Here is a 26056-nt window from a genome sequence, read left to right on the forward strand (position 1 = left end):
GTTCCTGGGCATGGGGACACCCTGCACCCCCTAATCCGGTACTGGGACCCCCTCCTGGACCCCCCTCACGTGTTCTGGGACCCCCCGCACCCCTCCCCGGCCCTCCCGTCCTTCCCAGATCCCAGACCCGCCCTTTTCCTTCACCTTTGCACCCCCAGATCTCCCAAATTTCCGGGTCCCCCCAGTTCTCCACTCCGGGCGCTTCCTTAAGGGGGTCCCAGGGGTTCCCAGGTGGTTCTCAGAGGGCTCCAGGGCGGTCGCAGCGGGATCCAGAGGGATCCAGAGGGATTCTCTGCAGTTCCCCCGTCCCCTCCCCGCCCCGCCCTCCTCGGTCCCTTTCGCTTCCGCGTCCCAACCTGCGAGACCGGGATCTGCCCGGCGACCGGTGACGTCACTGGCAGATCGGGCTGCCATTGGCGGGCAGGAAATAGCGGCACCAATGGCGGGGCCGGAGGCTGCTCTGGGGGCGGGGTCAGGGTTGTGGGCGGGGTCAGGTCTGTGGGCGGGGCGTCAGCGGAGCAGCGCCATGGCTGCAGCGCTGGGTCTGGGGCTGCTCTTGGGGCTCCTGGGGGACCCGGGGGGCGCGACCAAAGGTGAGTGGGAACCCCGAAACCGGGAACCCCCTGAACTTCCATTTCCGGGCACCGGGAACCCCCCGAACTTCCATTTCCGGGCACCGGAGCCCTCCTGAACTTCCATTACCGGGCACCGGGAAGCCCCCATAGCCTGTGGGGGGGTTGTGACGCCCACTTGATCCCCTCCCCCAGCACCGGAACCCCCCCTGACCCGCCATTCCCGGGCATCAGAATCCACTGAGCCCCCATTCCTGAGCACAGGGACCCCTTGAGCGCCCATTTCTGGGCACCGGGGACCCCCTGATCCCCCTTCCCCAGCACCGGGACCCCCTGAATCGCCATTTCCCGACACCGAGACCCACTTGAACCCCGAATTCTGGGAAGAGAATCCTCTGAACCCCCATTCCTGGGCAGGGAAAGCTCCTGAGCCCCCATTCCTGGGCACGGGGACCCCCCTGCACCCCCTTGTCAGGGACTGGGACTCGCTGCATCCTTGTCAGTGTTCTGGGACACCCCTGCATCCCCTTTTCGGGCATCCCGCATTTCCCAGACCCTTTGGATCCTTTTGTTGCCCTTTGGATCCTCCCAGATTTCCCAACTTTCTGTGTACTCCACATTTTACACTCCCACCCTTTCCCGAAATGGGGTCCCAGAGGCTCCCAGGGGGGTCGCAGGAGGGATCCAGAAGAGATCCAGATGAACTCCCTGGTGTTTTCCCTTTCCCCCGTCCCCTACCCGCGCATTTCCTCGGTCTCTTTGTCTTTCCTGTCTCCCAAGCTGCGTCCCCGGGATCCGCCCGCCTCTCCCAGCCCCAGACCCCCCTTCCCGTGACCCAGGGACCATCTGAACCCCCATCCCGCCTCTCCCAGTCCCTTCCCTGAACCTTGGACCCTTCCCGGCTCTCCCAGTTCCACTTCCCGATCCGTGGACGCCCCCAGACCCCCCAATCTCTGTGTCCCCCCAGTTCTCCACGCCCTGTGTGTCCTGCTGGGGGATGGGGGGCAGGTTCTTGGGGGTCCAAGAGGGTCCCAGGGGGAATTCTGGGCCCTGAGGCCCCCCTGAATTTTCAGTTTTGGGCACTGGGACCCCACTGCACTCTCTTATCCTGTACCAATCCCCCCCCTGCATCCTCCTTCTCATTCATCCCGCCTTCCCCAGACACCCCTATTCCTTGACCCTGATACCTCTTGGACCCCCATTTTAGCTTTTCTCAGCTCACAACTCCCTTTTCCTCTGCATAAAGGACCCTCAAGACTGCTATTCCCAGGTGCTCCCACCTTTTGACTCCTCATTCCTGGGCACGGGGATTCCCCTGGAACCCCCATCCCGCTTTTCCAGTCCTTGCCCGCCCCCCCCCCTCCCCTTCCATAACCCTGGAACCCCCGAGCCCCCATTTCTGGACACCAGGACCCCCTGCAGGCCCTTTCCTGTCCATCCCACCTCTCCCACCCTGCACACCCTTTCCTTGGCCCCAGGATCCCCAGACCCCTTCCCAGCTCTCCCAGTTCCCCTTTCATTGATCCGTGACCCCCTCAACCCCCCCCAAATCTCCGTGTCCCCCCAGTTCTCCACTCCCTGCATTACCTGCAAGTGGCGGTGTCAGAGCCCAGCCCGGGAATCCCCCAGTACATGGATATTGGGTTTGTGGATGGGATCCCCTTCACGCGCTACAACAGCGAGAGGGGCCAGGAGGAGCCGCTGACACAGTGGATGAAGGATGGAGTCGAGCCGGAATATTGGGAGAGGGAGACCCAGACTAGTGTGAGGAACCAGCACATCAATGCCAGGAGCCTGGAGAACCTGCGGGAGCGGTACAACCAGAGCGGGGGTGAGTGGGGGGAGCTGTGGGGCTGGGATGGGGTGGGATCTGTCGGGCTGGGATGGGGATCCATGGGGCTGAAATGGGATCCATAGGTCTCAGATGTGGACTCACAGGGCTCCAAGGGGCTGAAAATGGGGATCCATTAGGCTGGGATGGGATATTTTGTGATCCACGGGTTGGGATATTGATCCATGGGGCTGGGATGAGATCTCTGGGGCTGGGTTGGGATCTATGGGGTTGGGATGGAATCTGTGGGGCTGGAATGGGATCTGTGGGGCTGGGATTGGATCCATGGGGCTGGGATGTGAAATCATAGGGCTGGGATGGGATCTGTGAGGCTGGGTTGGGATCCATAGGGTTGGGATGGGGATCCATGGGGCTGGAATCGGATCTGTAGGGCTGGGGTGAGGGTCCGTGGAGCTGGGATGGGATCTGTAAGTCTCAGGTGTGGACTCACAGGGTTCCAAGGAGGTGAAATGAGAATTCATTAGGCTGGGATGGAATATCTTGTGATCCATGGGTTGGGATATGAATGCATGAGGCTGGGATGGGATTTGTGGGGCTGGAATAGGAACTGTAGGGCTAGGATGGGATCTATAGGTCTTCAATGTGGACTCGCAGGACTCCAAGGGGCTGAAATTGGGATCCATTAGGCTGGTATGGGATATCTTGTGATACATGGGGCTGGGATGGGATCTGTGGGGCTGGGTTGGGATCCGTGGGGTTGGAATGTGGATCCATGGGGCTCCAAGGGGTTGGGATGAGGCTCTGTGGGTCTCCCTCAGACTCTGGGGGTCCATAGGGCTGGAATGGGGCTCTGTGGGGCTGGGACACAATTCCATGGGTCTCTGTGGGTGCAATTCCCTCAGGTCTCCACACATTGTTGCGAGTTTATGGCTGTGAGCTCCTGTCCGATGGGAGCGTCCGTGGGTCCTGGCAGTATGGCTACGATGGGCGAGATTTCATCTCCTTTGATCTGGAATCCAGGAGATTTGTGCCGGCCGACAGCGCTGCTGAGATCACCAGGAGGCGCTGGGAACAGGATGGGACCATGGCTGAGGGGAGGACGAATTACCTGAAGCACGAATGCCCCGAATGGCTCCAGAAATACATCAGATACGGGCAGAAGGAGCTGGAGCGCAAAGGTGGGAGCAGAATTCCTGTGGGGATTTGGGAATGGAGGACTTGGGAACACAGTAATTCCTGTGGGAATTCTATGGATAGACCTCATCTCCATCCCATTCCTATGAAATTCCGTGGTCAGATTTGACTCCCATCCCATTCCCATGGAATTTCATGGTCAGATCTCCCCTTCATCCCATTCAATTGGGAATTCCAGGGTCAGATCTCACCCCAGTCCCATTCCTATGGAATTCCATGAATGTCTACCACCATTATCCCATTCCAGAGCCCCCTGATGTCCACGTGTCCGGAAGAGAGGAACACGGGACGCTGATCCTGTCCTGCCACGCGTATGGATTCTACCCCAACACCATCGCAGTCAGCTGGATGAAGGGGGGTGAAACCTTGGATCAGGAGACGGAGTGGGGCGGGATCGTTCCCAACAGCGACGGCACCTTCCACACCTGGGCCAGGATCGAGGCGCTGCCGGAGGAGCGGGAGCAGTACCGGTGCAGGGTGGAGCATCCCGGACTGCCGGAGCCCGGGATCTTCGCTTGGGGTGAGGCTGGGAATGTGGGGATTGGGGATTTGGAATTCCCAAATGGGGATTCCCCTCACCCTCCTCACTGTCCCGCGTTTCCCAGAGCCGACATCTGGCAGGAATCTCACTGTGGTGGTTGCTGTGTCCGTCATCGCTGCCATCCTCATCCTCATCGTCCTCATCGGATTCAGCATCTGGAAGCTCCAATCCGGTAACACATGGGATGGGGGTCAGGAGGGGACACGAATCCACCCGGCACTGTTCTGGGAAGCGTGTGCCACTGACACTGATCCCACTTTGTTTCCATAGGGAGGAGGGACAGGAATGGATACAACCCTGCAGCCGGTGAGTTCCAGTGGTGGATCCAGCTCTGGATCCCCTTTGTGCAGATCCCAGGATGGATCCTGGGGTTAATCCCACTGTGTGATCCGTGCTGGAATCTCATGGATATTCTCTTTCTGCAGGAAAAGACGTGGGAGCCAATGGCTTGAGCACAGGTATGGAGCAGGATGAGGGTGAGATTCCAGAGAGGGATCAGGGCAGGATGGATGGACTGGGATTGGGGAGGGATTCTGGATCAGGGCAGAGGTCCAGAGTGGGATCAGGTAGAATTGTAGAGTGGGATTGGGGCTGGATTCTGAAGCAGGATCAGAAGGGATGGATGGAGCAGGATTGGTGTGGGAGGGATGGAGTGGGATCAGGACCAAATTCCAGACAAGAATCAGGTGGGATGGAATGGGGCAGGATCAGGTTGGGGTTCCAGAAAAGGATTGGGGCAGGATGGATGGGGTGGAATGGGGTGGGATGGATGGAGCAAGATTGCAGCAGGCTTGGGGTGGGATCACGTGGGATTCTGTAGCATCTCCTGCTCTCCATGGGCTCCAGCCAGGCCAACCTGTGGAATGGGGACAGGGACAGGGTGACACCATGACCCTCTCTCATCCTGGCAGGAATCGCCGCCTGAGCAATCCATGGAGTTGGATCTGGCCCCTTCCCTCTTCCCTGGAAAGCTGAGAGCTGCCAGCAGAGCTCATCCCGCTGCTCCCACCCACCCCACAGCTCTTGCTAACAGATCCATTTCCCATTTTCCAATGTTTTAAAGGCAAGAACCGCAAATATTCACAATGCTTCGCTTCTGGTGTGAAATTATCCTGCTTTGGGCAATAAATCCAGGTTCCCTCTTCCAGTCTGGCAGTTCATCTGTGGGAGCCAGGAATGGTAATGGGGTCACTGGGACAGAGATGGAGACACTGGGAGCAGGGATGGGGACACCAGGAGCAGGATGGGGAGATCAGGAGCTGGACTGCAACACTAGGAGCAGCCACACCCGGCTCCATCTCCTGGGATTAATTTCCAGCTCCGTGTCCCATGTCTGAGGTGTCCCCAGGAGGGTTTGGCCACGTTGGGCTCCTGGAGGGACAGTCAGATGGGGGGAGGGGTCAGGCCAGGCCTTGTTGTCACCAGTGGTCCTTGAGTGTCCCAAAATCAGGGCTCAGGATCTCAGAGAGGTTCCCTGGCCATGACCACGGCCATGACACGAGCATGAGATGGCCGTGAGAATGACCATGAGTGACACAACCCTGAGATGACCATGACCATGGGATGACCATGACTGTGACCATGACCATGACACAACCACAACTCTGACCATGAGATGATTTGGACCAAGAGATGACCCTGGGTTGGCCATGGCACAACTGTGGGCTTGAGGTGACCCTGATGTGATCATGGCCATGAAGTGACAATGACATGATCATGAGATGACCATTACAGTGAGATACCCTGAGCATGAGATGATGGTGATCAGAAAATGACCATGACCATGTGATGGCCATGAGATGACTGTGATGATGAGATGACCACAATCATGACCCAACCATAGCCCAGAGATGACCATGACAAGATTGTGGCAAATGAGTTGAACATGAGATGATCATAAAATGACCATGACAATGCAGTGACCATGACCGTGACCATGACATAACCATGACCATGGGATGGTCATTACAAAGAGATGACCATGAGCATGTGATTATTCTGACCAAGAGATGACCAAGAGATGATCACAAGACACCATGGCCATGTGTGTTCGTGAGGTGACGGTGAGCTTACCGTTACAGTGAGAACCATGAGCTTAAGATGATGGTCATCAGGAAATGATCATCACCCTGAGGTGGACATGAGATGACTGTTACCATGAGATGATTGCGACCAAGACATGACCACAATGCAACCATGGCTGTGTGGTGATCAAGGCCATAAGATGATCATAACTGTGACCATAATACAACCACAACCATGAAATGATCAAGATCAAGATTCAAGAGCTGACGAAGACATAACGATGACCATGACACAACCACAGATGTAAGATGACCATGATGTGAGTGTGGCTATGAGCTGACCATGAGGTAACAATGAGATGATCCTGACATGACTGTGAGCATGTGATAGCTGAAACCAACAGATGACCATGACGTGACCATGACCATCATGTGATCCTGACCATGAGATGACCATGAGCATGAGACGATGGTGATCAGGAGATGACCATCGCCATGATATGACTGTCACCTTGAGATGATTCTGACCATGACATGACCATGGCTGTGAGATGACCGTAATACGATTATGGCCATGAGTTGACCCTGGGATGACCATGAGATGACCATAAGCTGACCACGACCCGGCCATGGTCTGGAGCTCCCCAGACCCCATCACTGCCCTCAGCTCCAGGTTCATCCCGAGCTGAAATTGTTCATTTCCCATAGATAGTACTAAAATCTGAGCACGGCGCAGCCAATGGAGCGCCGAGAAATCAGGGACGTCACTGGTTGCCAGGCAGAACAGATTTCCCCTTCCCGCCCTTGACGCGACAGCCAATGGGAGGCCGCGTGTTGGGTGACGTCACCGCGCTAATGCGGAAGTGTCGAGCGCGGGGGGTGCCGGGATCGGGGCGGCGGTCGCGGATCGCGGTCGGCTCCGATCGATCCCGATTGATCCCGATTGATCCCCATCGATCCCGATTAATCCCCATCGATCCCGATTGATCCCCATCGATCCCCGGCCCTCCCCGCCGCGATGTTCTTCACCTGCGGCCCCAACGAGGCCATGGTGGTGTCGGGTGACTTCGGGGGGCCCGGGGGCTCCTGAGGTCCCTCAGAACTCCCGGGAAACCCCAAATCCCCTCAGAATTTCCCGGGAACCCTCAGAATTCCCCAAAAACTGCCGAGAAAACCCAGAATCCCCCCAAAATTTCCGTGGACCTCTAAAATTGGTGCAAAACTCCCGAGAACCCCCCGAATTCCCCCCAAAACGCTTCCAGGACCCCCGCCCTTCAATCTCCTGGGAACTCCCGGAATTCCCCAAAACCTCCTGTGAACCCCCAGAATCTCTCCCCTCGAAATCTCCTGGGAACCTGCAAAATCCCCCCAAAACTCTCCAAAGTACCTCCAGAATTATCCCCAAAACTCCTGGGAACGCACCCCAGACCCCCCAAACCCACCCTGGGACCCCTCCCAACTCCCCCAAACCCCTCCAGACACTCCCCAAACCCCTCCCTGAGGGTCCCCCCCATCCACTTCGCCCCCAAGGACTCCTGGCAACACCTCCCAAATTATCCCCCAATTTTGTCCCCCAAATTCCCCCCTTCAAAACCTCTGGGGTCCCCACTGACCCACCCAGCCACCCCAAACCCCTCCTGGGACCCCCTCCAAACCCTCCCGGGGATTCCCGAGGGTGTCCCTGTGTCCCCCTGGGGTTTTGGGGTCCCCCAGCTCTCGGTGCCCCCCAGGTTTCTGCCGCAGCCCCCCGGTGATGGTGGCCGGGGGCCGGGTGTTGGTGATCCCGTGCCTGCAGAAGATCCAGCGGTGAGGAGGGGCCCGGGGGTTTTTTTGGGGTTCGGGGGGTGGGGGGGATCCCCAGAGATTTGGGGTGACCCCCCGGCCCCCCCCAGGATCTCCCTGAACACGCTGACGCTGCCCGTGCGCAGTGAGAAGGTTTACACCCGCCACGGGGTGCCCATCTCCGTCACCGGCATCGCACAGGTACCCCCAGAACACCCAAAACCACTCTGAAAATACCCCCAAAAATCCCCCAAAAAATATCCCAAAACAGCCCCAAAACACAAAAAAAAAAAAAAAATCGCTGCAAAAATCTTCTCCTGGACATCCCAAAATCCCCCATCAAACTGCCAAAAATCCCCTAAAAATCCCCCAAAACTTCCCTCCTGGACTGCCAAAAATACCCTAAAAATTCCCTCCTTGGCCTCTGAAAATTCCCCCTCTGAAGCCCCAAAAATCCCTTCCTGGACTCCCAAAACCCCCTAAGAAATCTCCCATCAAAACCCCAAAAATCCCTTAAAAATCCCCTACTAGATCCCCAAAAATCCTCCATCAGAATCCCCAAAAATACACCCAGGACCCCCCAAAATCCTCCCCGGGATCCCTCAAAATGTCCCTCGGTACCCCCAACCCGCCCCGGTCTCCAACACCCCACTGGGACCCCAAAACCCCCATTCAGAACCCCCCAAAATCTCTTTAGGATTCCCCAATATTCCCCTCTGGACCTTCCAAAATTCCCCCGGGACCCCCCAAACAAACCGCAAATATCCCACGCGGATGCCCCTAAAACCGCACTCTGTACCCCCGAAATCTCCTTGGAACCTCCCAAAAATGCTCCGGGACCCCCAAATTCCCCCCGTGACCCCCCAAAACCCCTCTGGTACGCCCCTGCCCGACCCAACCTGGGTGGCGTTGCCCTTTTAAGTGAGGTTGTGGTGGGGCCTACCTAAGCGCGTTCTTAAAGCGGCGATGGTAGCGGGAAGCGCAAAACAACGCGGGGGGAGGGGAGGAGCCCTATAAAGGGGGTTTGGAGTGGTGGGGCCCATGGGAAGCATTTGTAGGGGTTAAAAACGGTCCTAAAAAGGGCATTTACGGGTGAGGAATCCCTTGAAAGGAGCTCGAAGTTTTGGGGATCCCCAGACCCCTGGGATGGGAGGGGGAATCCTCCTTAAAAGAGGCTTGGAGTGGTGGGGACCCAAAAATTCCTTAAGAGGAGGAAAAACCCTTTAAAAATCCTTAAAAAAAACCCAATAAAAACTTAAAAAAATGTTTAAATTCCCTTTAAAGACTCTATAAAAACGTTAAAAAACAAAAAAGTTTTGTGATGGGGCAGCCTCCCTAAACCTTTCTAAAAGGATTCAAGGTCAGATTCTTGAGGGGCTTGGGGTGGTGGGGACTCCGAAATCCCACTGGAGGGTCTTGACCTCCCTTAAAAGGAGATTTTGTTGGTGGGGACCCCTTTAAGAGGGGTAAGACCTCCCAGAAACGGGCTGGGGCTGGTGGGGACCCCCAAACCCCTTCCAAGAGGATGAGACTCCATAAAAGGGCACTGTCCTGGTGGTCCCCACCCTGTCAAGCAAGCAGCCTCTTAAAAGGACAATGACACACCTACTCCTTAAAGGGGCCACACCAATTTTGGGAGGTCCCAGGGATGGCTGGGGGGGTCCCCAGATGATGCCAGTCCCCCTGTAGGTGAAGATCCAGGGGCAGAACAAGGAGATGCTCGCAGCTGCCTGCCAGATGGGACCCCCCTGTGCCCCTTCGCAACCCCGATAAACCCTGCACCCCCTTATCTGGGGCCTAGAACCCTCTGAACCCCCATTCCGGAGCACCGGGACCCCCTGAACGTCAATTTCTGGGCACTGGAACCCCCCGGAACCCGGGAAGGGAACCCCCCTGAACTCCATTTCCTGGGCACCGGGACCACACTGCATCCCCTTCTGCAGCACTGAGACCCCCTGAAACCCCATTCCTCTGCACCAAGACCGCCGTGCACCCCCATATCCATGAGTAGAAACCTCCCAAACCCTCCATTCTCAGGCACAGGACCCCACCCTTCACCCCCTTATACATCACGGGGATCCCCCTGCACCCCCTAATCCAGCCCCAATGCGCCCCCGAACCCCTTTCCTGGTCACAGGGACCCCCTGCAACCCCACTGCCCTCACCCCCCTTCCCTTGACCTGGGACCCACTGAACCTCTGTTCCTGGGCATGGGGACCCCCCTGGACCCGTTATCCGGGACTGGGACCCTTCTGGACCCCCATCACGTGTTCTGGGACCCCCCTCCCCCCTCCCCGGCCCTCCCGCGCTTCCCAGATCCCAGACCCGCCCTTTTCCTTCCCCTTTGCACCCCCAGATCTCCCAAATTTCCGGGTCCCCCCAGTTCTCCACTCCCGGCGCTTCCTTAAGGGGGTCCCAGGGGTTCCCAGGTGGTTCTCAGAGGGCTCCAGGGCGGTCGCAGCGGGATCCAGAGGGATCCAGAGGGATTCTCTGCAATTCCCCCGGCCCCGCCCCGCCCCGCCCTCCTCGGTCCCTTTCGCTTCCGCGTCCCAACCTGCGAGACCGGGATCTGCCCGGCGACCGGTGACGTCACTGACAGATCGGGCTGCCATTGGCGGGCAGTAAATAGCGGCACCGGAGGCGGCTCTGGGGGCGGGGCCGTGTCTGTGGGCGGGGTCAGGTCTGTGGGCGGGGCCTCAGCCATGGCTGCAGCGCTGGGTCTGGGGCTGCTCTTGGGGCTCCTGGGGGACCCGGGGGGCGCGACCAAAGGTGAGTGGGAACCCCGAAACCGGGAAACCCCTGAACTTCCATTACCGGGCACCGGGAACGCCCTAGACCTCCATTCCTGGGCAGGGGAATTCCCCTGAACCACCATTTTGGGTCTACTGACCCTCCTCCATCCCCTTCCCCAGCACCGGGAGCTCTCTGTACCCCCTCATGTGGCACCGGGACCCCCCTGAACTCCCATTCCTGGGCAGGGAAACCCTCCTGAACCGTCATTCCCGGGCATCAGAATCCACTGAGCCCCCATTCCTGAGCACGGGGACCCCTTGAGCGCCCATTTCTGGGCATAGGGACCCCCTGATCCCCCTTCCCCAGCACCGGGACCCCCTGAATCGCCATTTCCCGACACCGAGACCCACTCGAACCCCGAATTCCGGGAAGAGAATCCTCTGAACCCCCATTCCTGGGCACGGAGACCTCCATGAACGTTCATTTCCTGGCAGTGCGGCTCCCCTGCACTCCCATATCTGGCCCCGGGACCCACCGGATCTCCCATTCCTGGGGTTCAGGATCCCTTTAAAACCCGAATCTCGGCACTGGAACCCCCCTGAACCCCCATTTTTGGGCACGGGGCCACCCCTGAATCTCCATTTCCGGGCACCGGGACCCCCCCCCTGCTCCCCCTTGTTCGGGACTGGGACATCCCGCACTTCCGTCAGTGCTCCGGGAGCCCCCAGCCTCCCTTTTCGGGCATCCCGGTTTTCCCAGAGCCCAGACCCGCCCTTTTCGTAGAACTTTGGATCCCCCAGATCTCCCAACTTTCTCTGTCCCCCCAGTTTTCCACTCCCGTCTCTTCCCGAAACGGGGTCGCAGAGCGTCCTGGGGGTCCCAGGGGGGGTCACACTCGGGTTCAGAGGGATCCAGATGAACGCCCTGGAATTCCCGCTTTGCTTCTGTCCCCTTCCCCCGCGTTCCTTCGGTCTCTTTCCCGTCTCCCAAGCTGCGTCCCCGGGATCCGCCCGCCTCTCCCAGCCCCAGACCCCCCTTTCCGTGACCCAGGGACCCCCTGGAGCCCCATCCCTGCCTTTCCCAGCTCCCAGACCCCCCTGCCCTCAATACCGGGGATCCTTGGACCTGCCCTGTACCCCCTTCCCCAGCCCCGATAAACCCTGCACACTCTTATCTGAAGCATGTAACACCCTGAACCCACATTCCCGGGCTCGGAAACCGCCCTGAACCCCAATTTCTGGGCACCGGGACGCCCCTGAACCTCAATTTTCAGGCATCAGGACCCCTTGAACCTGAGAACCCGGGAAGGGAACCCCCCTGAACCCCATTTCCTGGGTACCATTATCTGACACCGGGCCCCCTGAACCCTCATTTCACTACACCAGGACCCCTCGAGCCCCCCCATTCCTGTGAACAGAGACCCCCTGCAGCCTTTCCACAGCACCAGATCCCAGCTAGGGCATTATCTGGCACAGGGACCTCCCTAAACCCCGATACCCGGGAAGGGACCCTCGCTGAACCCCCATTTCTGGTCCCTGGCATTCCCCGAACTGCAATTTTCGGGCACCGGGACCCCCTAAACCTCCATTCCCGGACAGGGGCACCCCACATAACCCCTATTTTGGGTCCTATGACGCTCCTCAATCGCCTTCCCCATCATCGAGACACCCCTGTACCCCTCATCTGGAACCGGGACCCCCCTGAACTCCCATTTCTCGTCACCAGCGCCCCTGGAAACGCCATTTCGAGCACCTAAACCCCCTCGAACCCCAAATTCCAGGAAGGAAATTCCCCCTGAAACCGCATTGTGCGACATGGAAATCCTCTGAAACCCAATTTTTGGGCACTGGGACCCCTCTGAACCCCCGTTTTTTAGCACTGGGACCCCCCTGCCCCTCCTAATCCGGGACTGGGATCTCCCCGCACCCCCGTCAGTGCTCCGGGAACCCCTGCACCCCCATTCCCGGCCATCCCAGACCCCAGTTCCCCCCTTTTCCTCGGCTTTTGCAGCCCCAGATCTCCCAAATTTCTGCGTCCCCCCAATCTCCATTCCCGGCGCTTCCTGGAAGGGGTTCCAGGGGTCCCGGAGGGTCTCAGCGAGGATCCAGTGGGATCCAGATGAATTCCTTGGAATTCCCCTTTTCCCCGTCTCACTTTTCCGTCTCCCGAGCTGTGTCCCCGGGATCCGCCCGCCTCTCCCAGCCCCAGACCCCCCTTCCTGTGACCCGGTGACCCCCTGAACCCCCATTCCTGCCTTTCCCAGCTCCCAGACCCCACTGCCCTCAACACCGGGGATCATTGGACCCCCTTTGGTGGGCACAGGGACCCCCTGGATCCCCCATCCCGCCTCTCCCAGTCCCTTCCTTGAACCTTGGACCCTTCCCGGCTCTCCCGGTTTCCTTCCCGACCCTTGGACGCCCCCAGACCCCCCAGTCTCTGCGTCCCCCCAGTTCTCCACCCCCTGCGCGTCCTGCGGGGGGTCCGGGCAGGTCCCGGGGGTTTCAGGGGAATTCCCAGGGTTTCCTCTGTCCCCTCCCGCTCCCCGCGCTGCCCCGGTCACTTTCGCGTCTCCCAAGCTGCGGCTCCGGGATCTGCCCGGGGACCGGGGACTGCCCTGGCACCGAGAGCCCCTGACCCACAATTCCCGGGAACGGGCACCCCCCGAACTTCCATTTGCGGGTGAACCCCCATTCCAGGGCACAGAGACCCCCTTGAATGTTCATTTCAGGCTACCGGGACCCCCCTGCACCCCCTTCCCCAGCTTCGATATCCCCTGCACCCCCTTATCTGGAGTCTGGAACCCGCTGAACCCCCATTGCCAGGCACGGAAACCGCCCTGAACCCAAATTTCTGGGCACCGGCTCACCCCCGAACCCCCATTTCTGGACACTGGAACTCTCCTGAATGTCGATTTTCCGGGCACCCGGGAAGGGAACCCTGTCGGGAGTTTAGTTCAAGCATGGCTTAAAGAAAAAGGCCATGAACATGGCTTAAAGAAAAAGGCCATGAAGCCATACAATTGAGAGAAAAGTAACAGGTAGCTGTGAAGCAGTTCCCAGCCTGACTTCTATAAACAATTAGACTCTTTCAGGCATCATTGTATAAACAATAAAGTTCTCAGGCAGTCTTCTCATAACAAGTGTAACACTCTCTCTGGGAAAAGATGGCACCCTGAGAACAGATGTGGAAGTTTTGGGAACCGTTCGCATCACAGTGAGAACACTGGTTTTGTTTTGTGTAAACAATCAACGGTGTAGTAAAACAAAAGGTGTGGTTAGAGTTTTCTCTGTTAGCCTATCATAAACCTGTATTACAGAATATGCATGAAGTTCGTTAACACTATTATTTAAGCTGACTGATCGATCAATAAATTGAGTTCGATGCATCACAGGATGGTCGTTCTCCCCTCATTTCAACAAATGGTGACCACCCGGACGTGATAGCGGACACGACGATCGCGACCACCACGGGGATTGCGAACACCACGAGAAGTGAGGACTGGTTCAGGCTCCGAAGCAGCGGGAGCGGCAAATAAGCGCGAAACCAAGGCGGAGGAAAAAAAAACCGCCGATACGCGCCGTGCCCTGGCGACCATATTAGATGGGTCCAGCTGATACGTGTGGCCGATGTCTGGAAATCGCTGCTAGGTAAAAGTGCGCACTTAAAAGAGGTATGGAAAGGCAAGCCACATATGAACTTTTTATTATGTTTTTGCAAAAAAGGCAAATTAAGGGAATAGACTTACGGAAGGAATTGCAAGGTCTTTTGGCTTATGGTCTGGAATGGGGAGTCTTCGTGAATCCCCACACAGTTTACGAGTTAACGGAATTGCGTGAATTCGGTGATTTATTGTCAGAGGCTGCTTTAGAGAGTGGTAAAACTGCCAAGAAGCTAAGCAGGCCATGGCAAGTGATATATGGTGGACTGTTTTACTATCTCTCTGAGTGCAAGACAGCGGCCGCAGCTCGCGGAGCTTGCGAGTCTGTGCTACTCCGAACTCGGCACGGGCGCTCCGCCATGGCGAGCAGCCGCGGCGAGCGACGCGGGAGCGGAGGCAGTGGCGGGGAGAGCGGAGCCGCCGCCGCGGGAGCCGAGCTGCGCCGCCCCGGGAGAGAGCGAAGCCGCCGCGGGGGGAGCCGCGGGTGCAGCGGTGGCTGCAGCGGAGTCAGCCTGCCGGTGAGTAAGCAAAGAGCCCAGCGCAGCGGGGGGGTTTTCGCCCGCTACGACACACGCACCACGGGACTGGAGCGCTTTTTGCAGCGGGAGCGTTTCTCCCTCCCCCCACAGCCGGCAAAAACTTCAGTTTAAGACCTAACAGCCTAATGGATGTAACTTTTGTCAACAAAAGGAAAAGATCCCTGTTGAAATTAAGAAACAAGTGATGGTAAACAAGGAAAGTTAAAGGCACTTTTGTTCTTCCTGGCAGAGACTATGAAACAGGAATCAGCGTACTGTATGCATGGGTCAAATTTCGGCCGATTTGGCTCGGCATTGGTTATGCTGTCTTGAAATCACCTGCATTAACAAAAACTTTAACATCAGAAGCCCGGATGGTTCAGTCAGTGGAACATCAGACTCTAAAATTATATTTTGAAAAGTTTAAAAATGTTAAGATGTATTGGATTGATTGTATGAGTGAGATTGTATGAGTGTGCCTTTTGGTATAAATGCTGCAGCAGAAACGTGAGAAAGGTTGTTTTGATTTAGTGTTTTGGAGTCAGGCCTGTGGGTGAGTGATAGTGAATGCTATATTTTATGTTTATAGTAAGTTATCTGTTATTAAGTAGTTTAAGTTAAATTATTTATTAAGTGCCGTTCTATTAAGGTTAAGTTTGTTAAGTTTATCTTCTGTTAAGTTCGAGGTCTGTTAAGTTTAAATTGTATATTAGGTTAAGTTAGATTCTGTTAAGTTTGATCTTACATTATTTACAAATAAGTCTGTTATTTAAAGTCAGTTAAGTTTTGTTATAGTAAAGTTTTATTAGAATTAAGAGATTTTACATGTAAGTTCTGTTGATTTAAAAATCTATTAAGTTTAAGTAAAGATAAGTTTAAGTAATGTTAAGATCTATTAAGTTTAAATATTTTAAGTTTAAGTATTTTAAGTATAAGTGCTATTAAGTTTAAGTGATGTTAGATAGATTTATGCTTTTACGATAGGCGTTTATTTTATGGCTTGTGTGCAAAGTGTTGTTGTGAACTTCAGAGAAACCTTGCTAGCTGAAAATACTATTTAATTATTAGAATTGCCTATTCTTATGTTGCAAAGAGTGTAACACAGCTAGCCCATAGAATTTTGAAGCCAGTTAAGTTCTGTTAATTTACAAATAAGTCTGCTAAGTTAAATATTTTAAGTGCTTTAAGTGTATACTATTTTCTCACCACTCCAAATCAACAAAGGACTGAGAATCGCCCAGCTGATGCCATTTCAGCCAAATGACTAAAGGATTACAGACTGTAAAACTGATTTTGAACTTTTCTGAGAGGCCTGGGGAAGGGGTGGATGTGAAAATCTCAAGGACAAAAAGGATTGTTTTCAGACTTGCCGTTCACCTCCTCTCTAGGTTCGCATGAATGAAAACAGCTAACAGCTGTCTTTTCTTAGTCCAATTACCATCTACCTTGCAATGCCTGATAAGGCCGGACATTGTGGCTCAGCTGGGGGTGCGTTTAACCCTTTGGGATAACATGCCGTTGCCGGACGACCAGAGAACTGATTGACATTATTGAATCATTATCATCTTTCCATATAAAAGGACCGGCAAAAGAGAACTGTCTTGAATGTCACAGCCCAAATTGTGCTGCTTGGGTTGCACTGTGTTGTGGGGGTTGTGACAGGACTTTTTGGGTGGATCAGTTGTCACATTTTCGTTTATGGTGTAATACCTGTAGTTATAGACTTACCTGGGAACATAATTGGGAGTGGGCACTATGGAATGAAACAGGACTAAACACTGCCTCAGCTTTAGCTCTTTATGAGTCACATGAGCACAAAATCTTGGCTTATTATCGGTGGGAGATACAGTGTATTTTGAAAAGGATTAAAGCTCAAAGTGCATCATATATTACCTTTGTAAGGTGTAGAAAACTGGTGCCTTTAACACAACATTCCGTTGTAGGGCCTATAAAAGGAGATCCCAATCAGGCATTAGACAACTGCATTAGAAGGCTACAAAGGTGTGGTTTTCAGGTCTCGGGAACAGTAAGGTTAAAAACTGATAAGAAGAAGAAGGTCAAAGTAAAACCAGAAAAATGAGGTTTCCTTTTATTATATTACTTGGTGTAGTGGTAGCTGAAGAATTAAAGGTAACACATTTTAGTCAACCTAGAGATAATGTATGGATAACACTTGCTAGGCAGATTGATCAGTCATCGCTTTGTCTCAGCATTGGAGGAGTTGCTAACCCCTTTCAAACATGTTTAGTAAGATTTCCAGTGTGGTCTCCTCAAGAATTCTGCAGTTTTATTAATAACCGTGCCTTATGTATGCGCAGTATGGTAAATATCAAATTGCCTAAAGGGTATACTGCCAGTCAAAGTGACGGCTATCATCAATGCCTGTTAATTCAATCACTTAATACTCCTTTGCATTCTCCACCTGAGGAGTTGGAGCTTTTTGGGAGTGCAAATGCTAGCATGACCAGCACTTCCGACGGTGGGTGGTTTAGCTTTGATTATTCTAATCCTCAAAAGCTGAATCCACATACACAAACGTGGGCTACCCTGGATTCAGCCCTAAAGCCAAACATAGTGCCTAAACAACTCTACAATCATTGTAAAGGCTCTAGCATCATAACACCTAAGAAATTACCTACGGGTATATTTCTAATTTGCGGAGATAGAGCCTGGAATGGTATACCTGCCCAGCCTCAGGGTGGACCTTGTTATTTAGGCAAGTTATCTTTATTCCACCCTAATATATCTGTGCTAATGCAATTAAGCCATAAGATAAGCAGGCAAAAGCGTAGCTTACATAATTTAGACTGTAGTCAAATAGGAGATCCATGGTTCTGGAGTAAATTTAAACAAGTGATGGTTTCAGCTCTCCTACCATGAGGTGCTGCAAGCAAAGCATTGACTCTAGCAAAGCAAATAGGGTGTTGGGCTAAGGGTGAACTGAATAAAACTTCACAGATATTAGATATGTTAACTTCAGATGTACAAAGTGTTAATCACGCTGTTCTGCAAAATAGAGCTGCTATAGATTTCTTATTATTAGCACAAGGCCATGGGTGTGAAGAGTTTGAAGGAATGTGTTGCATGAACTTATCTGATCATTCTGTATCTATTCATGCTAAGTTAAAAGAGCTACGGCTAAGATTTAACAAACTTAAAGAAGAAGAAAGATTAAGTATTGATGAGTAGCTTAAAAGTTTCAGATTGAGACCCTAACTAAGAAACCTTATAACATATGCTATAAAGATATTAAGAGTACTCTTTTTGCTTTTACTTATATTACCTTGTTTCTGTAGCTGTATCCAAAAGATGGTTAATAGGATGATAGAGAAAACCTGGCAGGCTAACCTCCTTTCTCAAAAAGAAAAAAGCGGGGGAAATGTCGGGAGTTTAGTTCAAGCATGGCTTAAAGAAAAAGGCCATGAACATGGCTTAAAGAAAAAGGCCATGAAGCCATACAATTGAGAGAAAAGTAACAGGTAGCTGTGAAGCAGTTCCCAGCCTGACTTCTATAAACAATTAGACTCTTTCAGGCATCATTGTATAAACAATAAAGTTCTCAGGCAGTCTTCTCATAACAAGTGTAACACTCTCTCTGGGAAAAGATGGCACCCTGAGAACGGATGTGGAAGTTTTGGGAACCGTTCGCATCACAGTGAGAACACTGGTTTTGTTTTGTGTAAACAATCAACGGTGTAGTAAAACAAAAGGTGTGGTTAGAGTTTTCTCTGTTAGCCTATCATAAACCTGTATTACAGAATATGCATGAAGTTCGTTAACACTATTATTTAAGCTGACTGATCGATCAATAAATTGAGTTCGATGCATCACAGGATGGTCGTTCTCCCCTCATTTCAACAGAACCCTCCTGAACCCCATTTCCTGGGCATCCCCTTATCTGGCACCGGGCCCCCTGAACTCCCATTTCACTGCACCAGGACCCCCTCGAGCCCCCCATTCCTGTGAACAGAGACCCCTCGCCCAGCCAGGCCATCATCTGGCACCAGGACCCCCCGAACCCCGATTCGCAGGAAGGGGCTCCCCCTGAACCCCATTTCCCCGGCACCGCCACTCCCAGAACCGCAATTTTTGGCACCGGGACCCCCTAAACCTCCAGTCCTGGAGAGAGAAACCCCATATAGCCCCTTTTTGGGTCCTGTGACCCCCCCTCAGTCCCCTTCCCCAGCATCGAGACACCCCTGTACCCCTCATCTAGCTCCGAGATCCCCCTGTACCCCCATTCCCGAGCACGTGGACCCCCTTGAGCGCCCATTTCCAGCCACCACGACCTCCCTGAGCCCTCCTCGGAACCACTGGGACCCCCCTGAACCCCCATTCCGCTGCACCAAGACCCCTGTGCACCCCCATATCCAGGACTGGAACCCTCCCAAACCCTCCATTCTCAGGCACAGGACCCCACCCTGCACCCCCTTATCCATCACGGGGATCCCCCTGCACCCCCTAATCCAGCCCCAATGCCCCCCCCCCGCACCCCCTTTCCCGGCCCTCCCCCTCTCAGACCCCAGTCCCCGCTTTTCCTTGACCCCGGCACCCCCTGAACCCCCACTCCTGCCTTCCCCAGCCCCCACCCATCACCTTCCCCAACACTGGGGATCTGCCCGTGCACCCCCTTTCCTGGGCACAGGGACCCCCTGCACCCCCCCACTGCCCTCACCCCCCTTCCCCTGACCTGGGACCCCCTGAACCTCCGTTCCAGGGCATGGGGACCGCCTGCACCCCCTTATCCGGGACTGGGACCCCCTCCTGGACCCCCCTCACACCCCTCTGGGACCCCCCGCACCCCTCCCCGGCCCTCCCGCGCTTCCCAGATCCCAGACCCGCCCTTTTCCTTCCCCTTTGCACCCCCAGATCTCCCAAATTTCCGGGTCCCCCCAGTTCTCCCCTCCCGGCGCTTCCTTAAGGGGGTCCCAGGGGTTCCCAGGTGGTTCTCAGAGGGCTCCAGGGCGGTCGCAGCGGGATCCAGAGGGATTCTCTGCAATTCCCCCGTCCCCTCCCCGCCCCGCCCTCCTCGGTCCCTTTCGCTTCCGCGTCCCAACCTGCGAGACCGGGATCTGCCCGGCTACCGATGACGTCACTGACAGATCGGGCTGCCATTGGCGGGCAGTAAACAGCGGCGCCTATGGCGGGGCCGGAGGCTGCTCTGGGGGCGGTGTCACGTCTGGGGCAGGGTCAGGTCTGTGGGCGGGGCATCAGCGGAGCAGCGCCATGGCTGCAGCGCTGGGTCTGGGGCTGCTCTTGGGGCTCCTGGGGGACCCGGGGGGCGCGACCAAAGGTGAGTGGGAACCCCGAAACCGGGAAACCCCTGAACTTCCATTTCCGGGCACCGGGACCCCCCGAACTTCCATTACCGGGTACAGGAACCCCCCATAGCCCCATTTTGGGTCCTGTGACCCTTCTCGTTCCCCTTCCCCAGCACCGGGACCTTCCTGAACGCCCTCATGTGGCATCGGGACCGCCCTGAAGCGCCATTCCCGGGCATCAGAATCCACTGACCCCCCTTCCTGAGCACGGGGACCCCTTGAGCGCCCATTTCTGAGCATAGGGACCCCCCTGATCCCCCTTCCCCAGCACCGGGACCCCCTGAATCGCCATTTCCCGACACCGAGACCCACTCGAACCCCGAATTCTGGGAAGAGAATCCTCTGAACCCCCATTCCTGGGCAGGGAAAGCTCCTGAGCCCCCATTCCTGGGCACTGGGACCCTCCTGAACCCCCTTGTCAGTGACTGGGACTCCCTGCACCCCCGTCAGTGTTCTGGGACCCCCCTGCACCCCTTTTTCGGGCATCCCGCATTTCCCAGACCCTTTGGATCCTTTCGTTGGCCTTTGGATCCCCCCAGATTTCCCAACTTTCTGTGTACCCCACATTTTACACTCCCACCCCTTCCCGAAATGGGGTCCCAGAGGCTCCCAGGGGGGTCGCAGGAGGGACCCAGATGGATCCTGATGAACTCCCTGGAGTTTTCCCTTTCCCCCGTCCCCTCCCCCCGCATTCCCGCGGTCTCTTTCTCTTTCCCGTCTCCCGATCTGCGTCCCCGGGATCCGCCCGCCTCTCCCAGCCCCAGACCCCCCTTCCCGTCACCCAGGGACCATCTGAACCTCCATTCCCGCCTCTCCCAGTCCCTTCCCTGAACCTTGGACCCTTCCCGACTCTCCCAGTTCCACTTCCCGATCCGTGGACGCCCCCAGACCCCCAAATCTCTGTGTCCCCCCAGTTCTCCACCCCCTGTGTGTCCTGCTGGGAAGGGGGGCAGTTCTTGGGGGTCCAAGAGGGTCCCAGGGGGAATTCTGGGCCCTGAGGCCCCCCTGAATTTTCAGTTTTGGGCACTGGGACCCCACTGCACTCCCTTATCCTGTACCAATCCCCCCCCCGCACCCTCTTTCTCATTCATCCCGCCTTCCCCAGTCCCCAGACACCCCTATTCCTTGACCCTGATACCTCTTGGACCCCCATTTCAGCTTTTCTCAGCTCACAGCTCCCTTTTCCTCTGCATAAAGGACCCTCAAGACTGCTATTCCCAGGTGCTCCCACCTTTTGACTCCTCATTCCTGGGCACGGGGATCCCCTGGAACCCCCATCCCACTTTCCCAGTCTCTGCCTCCCCCCTCCCCTTCCATAACCCTGGAACCCCCCGAGCCCCCATTCCTGGACACCAGGACCCCCTGCAGGCCCTTTCCTGTCCATCCCACCTCTCCCACCCTGCACACCCTTTCCTTGGCCCCAGGATCCCCAAACCCCTTCCCAGCTCTCCCAGTTCCCCTTTCATTGATCCGTGACCCCCTCAACCCCCCCAAATCTCCGTGTCCCCCCAGTTCTCCACTCCATGCATTACCTGCAAGTGGCGGTGTCAGAGCCCAGCCCGGGAATCCCCCAGTTCATGGAAATTGGGTTTGTGGATGGGATCCCCTTTGTGCGCTACGACAGTGAGAGGGGCCGGATGGAGCCGCTGACAGAGTGGGTAAAGGATTCAGCTGATCCGGAATATTGGGAGAGGAACACCCAGAACAGTGTGAGGAGCCAGCACGGCAATGCCAGGGGCCTGGAGATACTGCGGGAGCGGTACAACCAGAGCGGGGGTGAGTGGGGGGAGCTGTGGGGCTGGGATGGGATCTGTGGGGTTGAAATGGGAACTCTAGGGCTGGGATGGGATGGGATGGGATCTGTAGGGCTGGGATGGGGATCCATGGGGCTGAAATGGGATCCATAGGTCTTAGATGTGGACTCACTGGGCTCCAAGGGGCTGAAAATGGGGATCCATTCGGCTGGGATGGGATATTTTGTGATCTACGGGTTGGGATATTGATCCATGGGGCTGGGATGAGATCTGTGGGGCTGGGTTGGGATCTATGGGGTTGGGATGGAATCCGTGGGGCTGGAATGGGATCTGTGGGGCTGGGATTGGATCCATGGGGCTGGGATGTGAAATCATAGGGCTGGGATGGGATCTGTGAGGCTGGGTTGGGATCCATAGGGTTGGGATGGGGATCCATGGGGCTGGAATCGGATCTGTAGGGCTGGGGTGAGGGTCCATGGGGCTGGGATGGGATCTATAAGTCTCAGGTGTGGACTCACGGGGTTCCCAGGAGGTGAAATGAGAATTCATTAGGCTGGGATGGAATATCTCGTGATCCATGGGTTGGGATATGAATGCATGAGGCTGGGATGGGATTTGTGGGGCTGGGTTTAGATCCATGGGTTGGGATACAAATCCATGGGGCTAGGATGGGATATGTGAGGCTGGAATAGGAACTGTAGGGCTAGGATGGGATCTGCAGGTCTCCAGTTGTGGACTCTCAGGACTCCAAGGGGCTGAAATTGGGATCCATTAGGCTGGGATGGGATATCTTGTGATCCATGGGGCTGGGATGGGATCTGTGGGGCTGGGTTGGGATCCGTGGGGTTGGGATGTGGATCCATGGGGCTCCAAGGGGCTGGGATGAGGCTCTGTGGGTCTCCCTCAGACTCTGGGGCTCCATGGGGCTGGAATGGGGCTCTGTGGGGCTGGGACACAATTCCATGGGTCTCTGTGGGTACCATCCCCCCAGGTCTCCACACATTCTTGCAAGTTTATGGCTGTGAGCTCCTGTCCGATGGGAGCGTCGGTGGATCCTACCAGATTGGCTACGACGAAAGGAATTTCATCTCCTTTGACCTGGGATCCAGGAGATTTGTGCCGGCCGACAGCGCTGCTGAGATCACCAGGAGGCGCTGGGAAGAGGAAGAGGAGGCTGAGAGGTGGACGAATTACCTGAAGCATGAATGCCCGGAATGGCTCCAGAGGCACATCAGATATGGGCAGAAGGAGCTGGAGCGCAAAGGTGGGAGCAGAATTCCTGTGGGGATTTGGGAATGGAGGACTTGGGAACACAGTAATTCCTGTGGGAATTCTATGGATAGATCTTATCTCCATCCCATTCCCATGGAATTCTATGGCCAGATTTCACTTCCATCCCATTCCCATGGAATTTCATGGGCAGATCTTGCCCACTTCCCATTCCCATGGAATTCCATGGTCAGATCTCCCCTCCATCCCATTCCAGTGGAAATTCCATGGTCAGATCTCACCCCAGACCCATTCCAGTGGGAATTCCATGGATGTCTATCACCATTATCCCATTCCAGAGCCCCCTGATGTCCACGTGTCCGGAAGAGAGGAACACGGGACGCTGATCCTGTCCTGCCACGCATACGGATTCTACCCCAACACCATCGCAGTCAGCTGGATGAAGGGGGGTGAAACCTTGGATCAGGAGACGGAGTGGGGCGGGATCGTTCCCAACAGCGACGGCACCTTCCACACCTGGGCCAGGATCGAGGCGCTGCTGGAGGAGCGGGAGCAGTACCGGTGCAGGGTGGAGCATCCCGGAATGCCAGAGCCCGGGATCTTCGCTTGGGGTGAGGCTGGGAATGTGGGGATTGGGAATTTGGAATTCCTAAATGGGGATTCCCCTCACCCTCCTCACTATCCTGCGTTTCCCAGAGCCGACATCTGACGGGAATCTCACTGTGGTGGTCGCTGTGTCCGTCATCACTGCCATCCTCATCCTCATCGTCCTCGGATTTGGCGTCTGGAAGCTCCAATCCGGTAACACACAATCCGGGATGGGGGTTGGGAAGGGACACGGATCCACCCGGCACCGTTCTGGGAATCCTGTGCTACCAACGCTGATCCCACTTTGTTTCCACAGGGAGGAGGGACAGGAATGGATACAACCCTGCAGCCGGTGAGTTCCAGTGGTGGATCCAGCTCTGGATCCCCTCTGTGCAGATCCCAGGATGGATCCAGGGGTTAATCCCAGTGTGTGATCTGTGCTGGAATCTCATGGATCTTCTCTTTCTGCAGGAAAAGATGTGGGAACCAATGGCTTGAGCACAGGTATGGAGCAGGATCAGGGAGAGATTCCAGAGGGGGATCGGGGCTGGATGGACAGACTGGGATCGGGGAGGGGTTCTGGATCAGAGCAGGGTCCAGAGTGGGATCAGGTGGAATTGTAGAGTGGGATTGGGGCTGTATTCTGAAGTGGGATCAGGAGGGATGGATGGAGCAGGATTGGTGTGGGAGGGATGGAGTGGAATCAGGGCTCGATTCCAGACAAGAATCGGGTGGGATGGAATGGAACAGGATCAGGTTGGGGTTCCAGAGAAGGATTGGGGCAGGATGGATGGGATGGAATGGGGTGGGATGGATGGAGCAGGGTTGTGTCAGAGTGGATGGAGTGGGATCAGGTGGGATCGATGGCACAGGACTGGGACAGGATTGGGGCAGGATCAGGTGGGATAGATGGATGGAGCAGGAATGGGGTGGGATCAGGTGGGATTGTGGAGCAGCTCCTGCTCTCCCATTGGCTCCAGCCAGGTCCATCCTGTGGAATGGGGACAGGGACAGGGTGACACCATGACCCTCTCTCATCCTGGCAGGAATCACTGCCTGAGTGATCCATGGAGCTGGATCTGGCCCCTTTCCTCTTCCCAGGAAAGCTGAGAGCTGCCAGCAGAGCTCATCCCGCTGCTCCCACCCACCCCACAGCTCTTGCTAACAGATCCATTTCCCATTTTCCAATGTTTTAAAGGCAAAAACCGCAAATATTCACAATGCTTTGCTTCTGGTGTGAAACTATCCTGATTTGGGCAATAAATCCAGGTTCTCTCCTCCAGTGTCTGGCAGTTCATCTGTGGGAGCCAGGAATGGGAATGGGGTCACTGGAGCAGGGATGGGGACACCAGGAGCAGGATGGGGAGATCAGGAGCTGGACTGGGACACCAGGAGCAGGATGGGGGCTTGCCAGCCACACCCGGCTCCATCACCCAGGATTAATTTCCCGCTCCGTGTCCCATGTCTGAGGTGTCCTCAGAAGGGTTTGGCCACGCTGGGCTCCTGGAGGGACAGTCAGATGGGGGGAGGGGTCAGGCCAGGCCTTGTTGTCCCCAGAGGTCCTTGAGTGTCCCAAAATCAGGGCTCAGGATCTCAGAGAGGTTCCCTGGCCATGACCACGGCCATGACACGAGCATGAGATGGCCGTGAGAATGACCATGAGTGACACAACCCTGAGATGACCATGACCATGGGATGACCGTGACTGTGACCATGACCATGACACAACCACAACCCTGACCATGAGATGATTTGGACCAAGAGATGACCATGGGTTGGCCATGGCACAACCGTGGCCTTGAGGTGACCCTGATATAATCGTGGCCATGAAGTGACAATGACATGATCATGAGATGACCATTACAGTGAGATACCCTGAGCATAAGATGATGGTGATCAGGAAATGACCATGACCATGTGATGGCCATGAGATGACTGCGATCATGAGATGACCACAATCATGACCCAACCATAGCCCAGAGATGACCATGACAAGATTGTGGCAAATGAGTTGAACATGAGATGATCATAAAATGACCATGACAATGGAGTGACCTTGAACGTGACCATAACACAACCATGATCATGGGATGGTCATTACAAAGAGATGACCATGAGCATGTGATGATTGTGACCAAGAGAAGATCACAAGACAGAATGGCCATGTGTGATCATGAGGTGACTTTGAGCTGACCATTACAGTGAGATAACCATGAGCTTAAGATGATGGTCCTCAGGAAATGACCATCACCCTGAGGTGGACAAGAGATGACTGTGACCATGACACAACCATGATCATAAAGTGACCACTACAGTGAGATACAACTGTGACCATGAGATCCCCAAGAG

The 26056-nt window shown here is 55.3% G+C and overlaps 2 protein-coding genes and 1 pseudogene across 2 annotated transcripts; all 3 read left to right on the forward strand.

The window, feature by feature from the left end:
• Nucleotides 1–495: 495 nt before the first annotated feature.
• LOC134434207 (class I histocompatibility antigen, F10 alpha chain-like) lies at nucleotides 496–5241 on the forward strand. Its single transcript, XM_063182881.1, has 8 exons — nucleotides 496–593; nucleotides 2140–2403; nucleotides 3267–3542; nucleotides 3806–4078; nucleotides 4164–4271; nucleotides 4370–4405; nucleotides 4525–4557; nucleotides 5011–5241. The coding sequence occupies exons 1-8, from the start codon at nucleotides 527–529 to the stop codon at nucleotides 5022–5024; spliced, it is 1071 nt and encodes a 356-aa protein (XP_063038951.1). The 5' UTR covers nucleotides 496–526; the 3' UTR covers nucleotides 5025–5241.
• A 1755-nt stretch (nucleotides 5242–6996) lies between these two features.
• On the forward strand, nucleotides 6997–9678 carry LOC134434202 (flotillin-1-like). The gene is made up of 4 exons (XM_063182876.1): nucleotides 6997–7184; nucleotides 7854–7929; nucleotides 8016–8106; nucleotides 9595–9678. Exons 1-4 carry the CDS (start codon nucleotides 7142–7144, stop codon nucleotides 9676–9678), a joined length of 294 nt encoding a protein of 97 aa, XP_063038946.1. The 5' UTR covers nucleotides 6997–7141.
• Nucleotides 9679–20023: 10345 nt separating this feature from the next.
• Nucleotides 20024–24153, forward strand: LOC134434206 (class I histocompatibility antigen, F10 alpha chain-like; annotated as a pseudogene).
• The last annotated feature ends 1903 nt before the right edge of the window (nucleotides 24154–26056 follow it).

This window comes from Melospiza melodia, unplaced genomic scaffold (genome assembly GCF_035770615.1).
Source record: "Melospiza melodia melodia isolate bMelMel2 unplaced genomic scaffold, bMelMel2.pri scaffold_322, whole genome shotgun sequence".
NCBI classification, from domain to species: Eukaryota; Metazoa; Chordata; class Aves; order Passeriformes; family Passerellidae; genus Melospiza; species Melospiza melodia.

Excerpts from the sequence above, each read along its gene's own strand:
- LOC134434202 (XM_063182876.1), top strand. The coding sequence starts at position 7,142 with ATGTTCTTCACCTGCGGCCCCAACGAGGCCATGGTGGTGTCGG. Across the intron at positions 7,185-7,853 it reads CGAGGCCATGGTGGTGTCGG|GTTTCTGCCGCAGCCCCCCG; the intron begins GTGACTTCGGGG and ends GGTGCCCCCCAG. Across the intron at positions 7,930-8,015 it reads TGCCTGCAGAAGATCCAGCG|GATCTCCCTGAACACGCTGA; the intron begins GTGAGGAGGGGC and ends GGCCCCCCCCAG.
- LOC134434207 (XM_063182881.1), top strand. The coding sequence starts at position 527 with ATGGCTGCAGCGCTGGGTCTGGGGCTGCTCTTGGGGCTCCTGGGGGAC. Across the intron at positions 3,543-3,805 it reads GAAGGAGCTGGAGCGCAAAG|AGCCCCCTGATGTCCACGTG; the intron begins GTGGGAGCAGAA and ends ATCCCATTCCAG. Across the intron at positions 4,079-4,163 it reads GCCCGGGATCTTCGCTTGGG|AGCCGACATCTGGCAGGAAT; the intron begins GTGAGGCTGGGA and ends CGCGTTTCCCAG.